The sequence below is a fragment of the Balaenoptera physalus genome, assembly GCF_965194825.1.
Source record: "Balaenoptera physalus genome assembly, chromosome: 10".
In the NCBI taxonomy this organism is placed as follows: domain Eukaryota; kingdom Metazoa; phylum Chordata; class Mammalia; order Artiodactyla; family Balaenopteridae; genus Balaenoptera; species Balaenoptera physalus.
The window spans coordinates 57,248,579-57,261,001 of record NC_138889.1 but is presented as its reverse complement, the minus strand read 5'-3'; the positions used below and the strand labels follow the sequence as shown (position 1 = coordinate 57,261,001).

The window sequence follows — 12,423 nt, the reverse complement described above, 5'->3', positions numbered from 1 at the left end:
CTTGTACATGCTTTGGTTTTAATATCAACCCAAACCTCTCTCTTGGCTGTTAGGAATGCTGTCCTAGTTTTTCCCAGCCACTTTATTTTGCACTTGTTCTTTTGTACATTTTCTCATGTTATGTAACATACTACACCACAGTTTCACTCCTTCCACTCTACAAGATGCCAAGTACCTCATAACAATAAAGGGCCAGTTTAATTTTTTTTTTCTGCTGTTTTTTAAAATTAGAGTATAATCGAATGCTTGTAAGTAAATTAGCCACCATTTAGAGTTCTGTACCTGTCACTGGCAATCCTAAGAGGTCATTTGGACCATCCTTCTGTATCTGACTCATTCCAAATGGATCCTTCCCGTGAGGGAAGAAAACTCAGAAAATTCTGTCCCACAATCTCTAAGAGGTGAGGTGATCTTTGTATCTCAGACTCTTCTGGCTGCAATATTGAGCCTGCCTTCTCTCTGTGGTTACAGAGAAAAGCTGTTTATGTGAAATTAAATGAAGGTGAAAGCTGTATATTCTGCCTTTGGTCAATCAAAGCCACTGGGAGAATGAGCCGTAGAAATGATTAATCACAGGTAAGTTCTCCATTGACATTTCTGATTTTACTTTTCACCCCCTATCTTTCTGTAGAATAGTGCTGCAGGGTCAGTGATGCTTTCATTCTGGAATTTCGTTACTTGAAATTTCACTTCCCTCAACCCTCACCAGAATTACGGCTTTCCAGGGAATGTGACCCACCACACACCACAACACATCACATGTTACAGGTTTAACAGCCTCCTTGAAATAAGAAGACAGAGATTGGCTAGAATCTAGAATGAGGCCTCAAATGCTAGAGGGCAAAAATAAATCTAGTGAAACGAATTTGTTTTCAAAAACAAAAAAGATTCTGCTTGTCTTGACAGTGTCATTCAAAACTCCTTCCATTGGCAATAGTTACTATTCTGAATTATTACTTATTTTAGCTCAGTGGAAGAGTTGGAGTTTGAGGACTGAAGTCATTTTAACCAGAATACATACTATCTGGTACTTGAAGAAATATTAGTGGCTAGTAGTATAGTAAGAGTAATAATAAAAAAGTCATGGTTTTATGTCTAAAATGTTTCATTTGTTGTAACTATATATCAGGATCCCTCATAAATGTAGAAGGGGATAGATAGAAGGCTGGTATTATTGGCCTCAGTAAATACTATTTCACTACAATAATCAGGCATATCTATGTCTATGCTAGGCAGAGATGAATGAGCTGGTTCTCTCTCAAAGTCCCTACTCAAAAGTAACCCTGTAAGATTATTTTGGAGATCAAATGAGGTAACTAACATAAAAGTGCTTTGTAAACTGTAAAGCATTATTCCTTTTTCCAGAGTACCTAGTGTGTAACGTGAAAGTCAGAAGCAGTGCATGGATAAAGCCCATCCACATACTTTGCCAGCATTTGGCATTGCTAGTCTTTTTTGTTTTAGCCATTCCAGGGGAGACGAAGCAAAACCTCACTGAGGTTTTAATTTGCATTTCCCTGATGTTTCAGCATCTTTTCATGAGCTTATTGGTCATTCTTATATCTACTTTTGTGTGTGTGTGAAACGTCTGTTCAAATCTTTTGCCCATTAAAAAAAAAATTGGTTGCTTGTCTTCTTACTGACTTGTAATAGCTCTTTATATATTCTACAAATGAATCCTTTGTCAGATATGTGTTTTGAATATTTTCTCACATTTGGTGACTTGCCATTTTGTTTCCTTAACGGGATCTTTTGAAGAGCAAAAGTTTTAACTTTGATAAAAACTACTTTATCATTTTTTTTCTTTTATGATTCCTGCTTTTTAAATCCTATATAAAAATCTTTGTTTACCCCAAGATCAGAGATGTTTTCTTCTGTAAGTTTCACAGTATTAGACTTTACATTTAGGTCTCTGATACTTTTAAGTTAACTTTTGAGTAGTGTGATATGAAGTAAAGGTTTTTAAAAAAATTCCTATGTTTTGTTTATGGTTCCTTTTGCTGTGCAAAAGCTTTTGAGTTTAATTAGGTCCCATTTGTTTTTTATTTTTATTTCCATTACTCTGGGAGATGGATCGAAAAAGATATTGCATGCAGCCCAATGTTCACTGCAGCACGGTTTACAATAGCCAAGACACTGAAGTAACCTAAATGTCCATTGACAGATGAATGGATAAAGAAGATGTGGTGCATATACACAATGGAATATTACTCAGCCATTAAAAAGAATGAAATAATGCCATTTGCAGTAACATGGATGGACCTAGAGATTGTCATGCTGAGTGCAGTAACTCAGACAGAGAAAGAAAAGTATCATATGATATCGCTTATATGTGTAATCTAAAAAAAAATGATACAAATGAACTTATTTATGAAACAGAAACAGACTCACAGGCTTAGACAATGAACTTATGGTCACCAGTGGGGAAGGGTTGGGGGGAAGGACAGACTGGGAGTTTGGGACTGACAGGTACACACTCTATATTTAAAATAACCAACCAGGACCTACTGTATAACACAGGGAAACTCTGATCAATATTCTGTAATAACCTAAAATGGGAAAATAACTTGAAAAAGAATAAATACATGTATATGTATAACAGAATCACTTTGCTGTACACCTGAAACTAACACATTGTTAATCAATTATACTCCAATATAAAATAAAAATAAAAATAATTCTTATATGGATATCCATTTGTTGAAAAGACTTTCATTTCCCTATTGGCACCTTTGTCAAAATCATACATATATTTTTTCATTCTACCCCCTAGATTCACTAATCTGTTCTAGTGATTTGTATGCTTACCCTTTCATCAATACAACACTGCCTTGTCTAACCGTAGTTTGACAGAAAGTCTTGAAATCAGGTAGTATAAGCCCTCTAACTTTTTTTTTTAGATCTCTTTGGCTATTCACATTTTTTAAAACATCTTTATTGGAGTATAATTGCTTTACAATGGTGTGTTAGTTTCTGCTTCATAACAAAGCGAATCAGCTATACATATACATACATCCCCATATCTCCTCCCTCTTGCGTCTCCCTCCCACCCTCCCTATCCCACCCCTCTAGGTGGTCACAAAGCACCGAGCTGATCTCCCTGTGTTATATGGCTGCTTCTCACTAGCTATCTATTTTACATTTGGTAGTGTATATATGTCCATGCCACTCTCTCTGGCTATTCACATTTTGGCATATTTTGCATTTTCATGTAAATTTTAGAATTGACTTATCAATTTCTATGAAAAAGCTAGTTGCGATTTCTATTTGGATTGCATTGAATCTACAGATTAATTTGGGAAGAATTGCCATTTTAATAATATTGGGTCTTCCAATTCATAACTGTAGTATATTATCACTCTACATATTTAGGTCTTTAATTTACCTCAGCAATGTTAGATAGTGATTTCAGTGAAGAGATCTTGCATGTCTTTTGTTAAATTTATTATTAACTAGTCCATTTTGGGGGCATCATTATATAGAGAATTTTTTAAAGTTCATTTTCCCAATTTTTCGAGGCTAGTATGTAAAAATTAATTTTTGTATAATAATCTTTTATCCTGTGACCTTGCTAAATTCACTTATTAATTCTAGTATTTTCTATATTCTTCAGGATTTTTTATATAAACAATCATGTTACCTGCAAATAGAGACAGTGTTACATCTTCCTTTCTGATATTCGTGCCTTTTATATTTTTCTTGTTCCCTTATTAAACTGGCTAGGATTTCTAGTACAATGGTGAATAGAAGTGGTGAGAACAGGTATTCTCTCCTTGTCTCCAATATTAGGGGAATATGTTTACTACTTCTCCATTAGGTGTGATATTAGCTGTAGGTTATCCTTTGAAGTCTGTTATTAGTTTGAGAAAGTTCTCCTCAATTCACAGTTTGCTAAGAAATATTTTTTATGAAGAGGTATTAAGTTTTGTCAAATACTTTCTTAGCATCTATTGAGGTGATGATTATATGATTTTTCTCCTTTATTTATGTTAATGTGATGAATTATATCGGTTGGTTTTTGAATGTCAAACCAACCTTGTATTCCTGGGATGAACATTACTTTGTCATGGTGTCTTATCCCTAATGATGTATACAAACATATATATTCCCTAATATATATTATCCCTAAAATACACACACACATTTTAAATATATATATATATATTTTGTTGTTTTTGTTGGATTTGTTTTCTAATACTTTTTTGTAAAAAAAAGAATTTCTGCATCTATCATCACAGGGAATAATGCTTTGTAATTCTCTTTCTCATAATCTTTGTCTGGTTTTGCTAGTAGAGTTATGTTGGTTATATAAAAATGAGTTGCAAAAGGATTCCTTCCTCTTATGTTTCCTAAAAAGAATTTGGGTAATATTTGTACTATTTTGTTTGAATATTTGACAGAATTAACCAGTAAACGACCTAGCTCTCTAGGTATTTACCCAAGAGAAATGAAACAAATGTCCATACAAGATTTGTTAGTGCCTGTTTATGTACAAATGCATCTTAATTTGTAATAGCCAAAACTGGAAACGACCCAACTGCCCATCAACATGTGACTGGATAAGTAAGTTGTGATATAAAGATACATTGAATTACTACTCAGCAATAAACAGGAAAAACTAATGATGCATGCAACAACATGAATGAATACCAAAAGCATTATGCTGATTGAAAGAAGTCAGAAAAAATAGTGATACTCTATGATTCCATTCAAGTAAAATTCCAAAAAATGAAAACTAATGTAGTGCCAGAAAGACTGTCAGTGGTTTCTGAGGAATATGGTAGAAGGAAGGACGCATTACAAAGGGGCATGAGGACATTTTATATATATGGCATTGACTGTACTTCTATTACCCTTCAAAAATTATTAAAAAAAGGGTGGGGGGAAATCCTAGAATTGAAAAATAAATTAGAAGAACTATCCAAACTGAGCACAGAAAGGAAAAAGGATAGAAGAAAAAAAAAGAATAGTATCGGTGACATGTAGGTAAGTTTCAAGTGGTCTAACATATGAGTAACTGAAGTTTCATATGAGCCTCAAAGGAAAGGAAAGACAAAATGGGGCAGAAGAAATACAGGTAGAAATTTTGCTGGACTGGATCAAAAATATCAACACACAGAATCAGACAGGCAAGTGAACCCCAAACATAGTAAATATAAAGAAAAACACACATTAGGAATATCACAGTCAAACTGCTGAAAAAAGATAAAGAAAAAAAACTTAAATCAGTCAGAGGCCCAAATAGTCAAAACAATCTTGAAAAAGGAGAACAAAGTTAAAGGTCTCACACTTCCTGATTTCAAAACTTATTACAAACCTACAGTAACTAAAGCAGTGTGGTACTGGCATAAAGATGGACATATAGACAAAGGGAACAGAATACAGAGCCCAGAAATAAACCCTCAATGATTTTCAATAAAGATGCTAAGACCATGGGAAAGATCTTTCCCACAGCAAAGTACAGTCTTTTCAACAAACAGTTTTGGGAAAATTAGATATACACATGCAGAAAAATGAAGTTGGATCTTTACCTTGTACCGTATGCAAAACTTAATGCAAAATGGATCAACGACCTAAATGTAAGAGCTAAAACAATAAAACTCTTAGAAGACAACAGGGGAAAATCTTCTTGAAATTGGATTTGGCCATGATTTCTTATGTATGAAATAAAAAACACAGGTGACAAAAGTAAAAAGAGATAAATTGGATTACATCAAAATTAAAACCATTTCTGTGCATCAAAGGACACAATCAACAGAGTGAAAAGGCAGTCTTTAGAATGGGGGAAATATTTGCAAATCATGTATCTCATAAGGGGTTAATGTCCACAATATATAAAGAACTTTTACAACTGAACAATAACAAAAGAATCTGATAATAAATGGGCAAAGGACCTGAGTAGACATTTCTCCAAAAATGATATACCAATTGGCAACAAATACCTGAAAAGATGCTGAATATCACTGATCATTAGGGAAATGCAAATGAAAACTACAATGAGATGCTACCTCACACCCATTAGGATGGCTACTATCAAGAGACCAGAAAATAACAAGTGTTGGCAAGAAGGTGGAGAAACTAGAACCCTTGTGCACTGTTGTAAAATGGTATAACCACTATGGAAAACAGTATGGCAATTCCTCAAAAAGCGACAATAGAATTACCATATGACCCAGCAATTCTACTTCTGGGTATATACCTCAAATAACTGAAAGCAGAGTCCTGCAGAGTATTTATAAACCCATGTTCACAGCAGCGTTATTCACAATAGCCAAAAGGTGGAAGTAACCCAAGGGTCTAACAATGGATGAACAGATAAACAAAATGTGGAATATACATGTAATGAAATATTTATTCAGCCTTAAAAAGGAAGAAAATCCTGACACATGCCACAATGCAGATGAACCTTGAGGACTGCATAAAAAGACAACTACTGTATGATTCCACTTAAATGAGTTACCTAGAGAAGTCAAATTCATACAGATAAGTAGAATGGAGGTTGTCAGGGGCTAGGGGGAAGGTGAAATCAGGAGTTGTTTAAGAGTGGAGAGTTTAAATTTTGAGAGGTGAAAAGAGTTCTAGAGATTGGTTGCATAACAATGTGAAAGCACTTAATACTACTGAACTGTACACTTAAAAATGGTTAAGATGGTACATTTTATATTATGTGTATTTTACCACAATTTTTTTTAAAAAAAAAGAGAAAAAAAAATCATTCAGAGGAAGAAAGATACATTACATACAGGAGAATAAGAATAAAAAGAACAGCTGACCTCTCATCAGAAACAATGAAGGTCAGAAGACTATAGAATGGCATCCTTTAGAATGCCAAAATAAAACCATCATTCCAGAATTTTATACCCAGCAAAAATATCTCTAAAAAATAAAGGTGAAATAAAGGTATTTCCACATAAATGAAAGCTGGGAAAATCTGTTACCAGGGACTCACATGGCAAGAAATGGTAAAGGAAGCTCTTCAGGTTGAAGAGAAATAAAAACAGATAAAAACCCCACTAGATAATGTTTAATATTTGCTTTCAGCACTCATACATATTTTAAACCTACGAGGGAAAAAACAGTCTTTTATAATTATGCAGATATTTACTATTTCTGCTGCTCTTTCTTTGCTCCTGATCTTAGTTTCCTTCTGGTACTTCTTTGGTTTAGTCTTATTATTTCTTTAAATCAGATCTCTTGGAAATTCTCTTATTTCCCTTTCATCTGAGAGTGTCTTAATTTTGTTTTCATTCCTGAAGGAATACTTTTGCAGAATATAGACTTCTGGGTTGAAAAGAGTTTCTTTTTCTTTCCATTAATTTCAAGTGTGTTTTCCTTTATCATATGGAATACTGTTATAAAATGGGCTTTTAAATCTGTGTGTAGTAGTTTCAACATTAGGTATATTGGGGTTGGCATCTGTGCTCTCCCATGAGAATTAGTTTGCTGGCTCTCTGTAGGCTGAGAAATTTTGGATTATATTCTGAATGTTGTGATACTATGTTGTGTAGACTCTGGGTTCTTTTATCATCCTCTGCAGAATGTTGTTTTTGTTTTTGCAGGCAATCAATATGGTCAGGTTCAACCTGTAACTTCTGTTTCTCCTCTGTGTGTGGTAGTGAAAATCTCAGTTTAGTTCACAAAGCTCTTGTTATGCTGATTTGAGTCTGTCCCACACATGGGTAGCTCAAGGTGAGCCTGAGACTTGTGTGGGTTTATACCCAGAATTAGGAAATCCCTTCACTAGCTCCCTCCACACTGGGATACTCCACTCCTTTCCAGTCCCCAAAGGGCTCCTTTTCTGGTTCCTCTAACCAGAAAGATGAGGTTTCTATTAGAGTTTCAGCAGTGTGCCCCACTGTGCTGCTTTGTGATGGAGCCCACTCTCAGGACAAATCCACCAGAGACAGAAAATTTACCTGTGTACTCACATCTCCAAGTTTTGCTCCCCTCCATAATCTGCTTCCTTTCTTTTACTTTACAGAGTCTTTGGGTAATTATATTTTGTCCAGAGTTTTTATCTGTAATTAGTGGGAGGGATAGAAGCCTGTGGTGGCTTCTGCCACCATAGCAGAACTGGAACTCCCAAGTTCTTTTTCAAAGTTTCTATCTCTTTCCTAAATTTCACCATCTCTTTACTCATTATTCACCCCCTCTTCTCACCATAGATTAAAGCAAGTAACACAACTATTTTAAAGTCTTTGTATGCTAGCTCCAAAAACTGGGTTGATTTTAACTTGTTTCTATGACCTGAGTTCTCTAGGACTATAGGTCAACTTTTACAGTTTCTTCAGATGTCCAGCAATTTCTCATTGTATACTGAATATTTGGGATGATATGTTACAGAAATTTCCTTCATAGGAAAAGCCATGTAAATTCAATCTCGCTAAACGTGGGTTCCTTTTTTTTGTTGTGTTTTTGGTCCCTTGTTTTGTTTTCTTTAACTTTTTGGGTTTATTTATTTATTTATTTATTTATGGCTGTGTTGGGTCTTCGTTTCTGTGCGAGGGCTTTCTCCAGTTGCGGCAAGCGGGGGCCACTCTTCATCGCGGTGCGCGGGCCTCTCATTATCGCAGCCTCTCTTGTTGCGGAGCACAGGCTCCAGACGCGCAGGCTCAGTAGTTGTGGCTCACGGGCCTAGTTGCTCCGCGGCATGTGGGATCTTCCCAGACCAGGGCTCGAACCCGTGTCCCCTGCATTGGCAGGCAGATTCTCAACCACTGCGCCACCAGGGAAGCCCAATCCCTTGTTTTAAGAGTCAAATCAGTCCTGCTTTTTGATTGCTCTTCAGTGCCTTTGAACAGGATTTTAAAATGTTTTGTCCAGAGTTTATAACTGTTACAGTATGTTTAGTATCATGCATGCTACTCCACCATTACCAGGAACTACATAATCCTTCTAGACTGAAGAAAACTTCCTTCCCGCCCTCCTTTCCTGCTTGGAATTCTAGAAACACTGTTTGAACTTACTATTTTTTAAAATCTCCCTGAGATCCTGCTCATCACCCTCTCGCTCCCACACCCACACAAGTAAAAACAAAGACACAGAGAAAAGCACAACGTGATCAAGGCCCCACAATTAAGCTGCTTCCCCAGCTGTAGATAAATTCTGTCTCATCTATTATGTTACCTCCATAACACAGATTTGTTCAAATATTTATTATGCACCTACTATGTGCCCTGGGTCCTGTCCCAAAGGACAGTAACATATTAATATAAAAATCCATATTATGAGGTAGAAAGTTCCAAATGCTGTGAGAAAGATCATCAAAAACTGCTATGGGAATTCAGAGAAAAATGAATTCCAGCTAGGAAGATTTAAAAGAGGTTTTACAGAGGAGGTGAGGGTACAGAGAGTGGGCCCCAGCTGCTAATTTAAGCAGAGACATTTATATATGTGTTCACTGTTGCTTTAGCAGTATCATGGGACTGGAGGTGGTGGCAGTTGTTAATACTATATAAAGCCTTCCACTTAAAGTATGATCTGCAGTCTGCACTGACATCATCTGCAGTTTTGCAGAAAGGCAGGATCTCAGGACCCACCCCAGGCCCAGTGAATCAGAATCAGCATTTCAGCAAGATCCTCAGGTATTTCATATGCACATTAATGTTCGAGAGGCACTAATATAAAGTGCTCTGTCTTTCACTAGAATTATGACTGTAAGACCTCGCATTCTCTACTGCCAGGCAATCCTACATGTAGTAGAAGGGGAGGCGGCACAGGAGAGCATCTGGCAATATGGCCTGAGCACCTCCTACCTCCTGGCTACCTTAGGTATATTTTGCCATTTTATGCTTGTTAAGTAAGCCTTTGAATTAATTATTCCCACTCTGCAGATAAGGAAATTGAAGGTCAAAAAGGCTCAATATGTGGTCCAAGGTCGCAAAGAGGTGGCCAAACCTGAATTTGAACCCATAACTGACTGACTGCAAAATACTTTTCACTCTGTAAAATACTTTTCATTCTACTATACTGTCTCTGGTCTGTGGTTCAGGAGAATCAGGTACTAAGTAGTTCAGTGATCTTGGTTAATTCATTCTACCTTTTTGGAACTCAGCCCTTCATGTGTATGTTGATGGAAGTCGACTGAACTAGTGAAAGTTCACAAATGGATCAACGCCGCTTCAGGAAAATGGGTTTTTCAGGCAGACTTAAAATTGAGTGTTGGGAGGTTCTGTTGCATGAAAACGACTCAGAAAACCATAACCAGAACAGCACAGTGTAGAGAAAAGAATACAGGACCAGAAAGGAGAAACCTGGGTTCTAGTCCTATGTCTGTCATTTATTAGTTGTGAATCTCAGTTTCTTCATCCATGAAATGGAGATAAATGATCTACCCTGGCGATCTCTCAGTGTGTTTAACTGGTTTAAGTGAGATTATGCATGAAAATACTCTGTGACATGATTTATTAATACAGTCAGTTCTCTAATTGCCTTAGTTTTCATAACACAAATTAGATATTTCTAAATTAATTCATTAAGGAACATGATTTACAATCTGCTGGCCATGGTAGAATTGGGAACCAGCTCTGGCAAAGCCCACCAGCTCTGCACTTTTGTTTACCCTAACAATGGGAATAAAAGGTAATAAAAATATGTACAGGCTCTGTACCTGTTAGAGTTGATGGTGTTAGAAAAACAAAAACTTATTCCAGAGCAGGGAGTCCTTGCTCTAGAACTTTTTGTGATGATGAAAATGTTTTATATCTGTATCACCCAGTATGGTATCCACTAGACATGTGTGGCTACTGAGTACTTGAGATATGGCTAGTATAACTGAGGAACTTAATTTTAAATTGTATTTAATTTTAACTGATTCAAAGTTAAATAGCCACATGTGGAGAGTGGCTGCCATATGGAACTGTAGCTCTCGAGCAAAAGTGAGATAAGGATTTGTTCAACAATGTTAAGGTTTTATAGTTACACTCTTAGGGCCAACAAGTGCACTGACTTTGTTTTTTTCAATTCTGAAACTCTAGTTCCTAATGCCTTTTTTTCAAATTAAACCAAAAATTTGTATAGCATGATTTTTGATCATGGGAGGCTTCTTTGGAATCCAATTATCATTGTATAGCAACGTAGATGATACCCAATAAAATGTGAAGGTTGCCTAAGCAAAAACAATGATGTTTTGTTTTACAATTATATATTTGCCCACCTGGAAAGATAAAATAGTTTACTCTTGCGTATTTAAAATTAAAAAGCAGAGGCTGAAAAGTACTAGGCCCTGCGAGTGGTTGCTCAACCAACTACCGCTTGCCTACCTTGCGTTTTCTGCTCTCCGGCTTATGCACTGGTGCAAGTAGAGATACTCCTGAGGTGCACTGGTGGACAAGGCAGGCTGCACGTGGTTCGACACCGGGGGTTCAAAGGTGAACAAGGTTGGCTGGCTGGAGTGCGACGGGGCTGAGGATTTTCGTTCTCGGAGAAGGTGCTGATTGGAGCTGCTGAGCTCAGCTGGAGAAGAGCGGGGGCCGTGACTGGCTGAGGAAATGTTCCTTAGGGAGTCTGTGAAAAGGGGAAAGAGCTCTGTGAACGGTAAAGGAAGGGAAGGTGTCCTTATCCCAAACTGGGTTGTCAGACGAAGAGAAAATACTAAGAGCAGAGGCAATGGTCCAGCAGCAGCATTCTCTTCCCCATGCACCTGCCCCGGCTCTGCCCTCCCAGAGAGCAGGGCTGTGGCTTCCAGGCTCTGGACCTCCGTACTGCTCCTGGAGGCGACTCCCTATCACAGCCTGGGCAGTATCTGCGCCACTTCCAGGAGGTGTGCCTACTCGAGGTCCAGAAGTGCGACTCTGGCTCTCGAGCAAGGCCAGCCTCTGGGGCAGTGAGTGCCACTGCCTTCCCTCTCTTTGGTGGCTCCTGCTGTCATCACCTCCCTCAAAGCTAAGCTGGCTTTGTTAAATGAAGCTTTGCTTCCTGAAGACTTATTTACTGAGTCCCTGGACTGTGTGTTACTGTACTAATGACAAAAGCATATGTAATTGGAACGGTCCCTTAAGACTGGTCCCAGCTCCTCCCGCCTGCCCTTGCAAGTCTTCTGAGGACGATGTTCTCCACATCTTGTACTCACCACTCTCCATCTATTGGTCTTTTTTCTCTTAACTCTTATCTTAAACTCTCGTCTGTTGTGTTAGAAAGGAAGCGAGGTATTAAAGACAGATAATAGTTTAGAGTGTAATACCCCCAGCCAAGGGCATTATTCATTTGGCTGGCTCTCTAAGCTTAGTCCAAATTCCTTAGCACCACATACAAGGCCTTTCACAGTCTGACCTATTTCCTGCTTCCCTCCTCCCATACCCCAGGCATATGAAAGCTTCATCAGTCTGTGAATGCACCAGCCCCTTTTATGATTCTTTGTTTTGGCCTATGCTGTTCCTTCTGCCTGGATTTCACTTCTTCTCCTCTGGCACTCACACACAGACT

General features: G+C 37.6%; 1 protein-coding gene across 2 annotated transcripts in view; it reads right to left on the bottom strand.

Moving 5' to 3' along the window:
* The window catches only part of GAB2 (GRB2 associated binding protein 2), a 174,223-nt gene that overhangs the window by 15,678 nt on the left and 146,122 nt on the right, over positions 1–12,423 (bottom strand). For both annotated transcript variants that reach the window (XM_082410343.1, XM_082410344.1), the window contains exon 3: positions 11,262–11,505. In XM_082410343.1, coding sequence (XP_082266469.1) covers positions 11,262–11,505 — 244 coding nt within the window. The remainder of the gene's footprint in view (positions 1–11,261; positions 11,506–12,423) is intronic.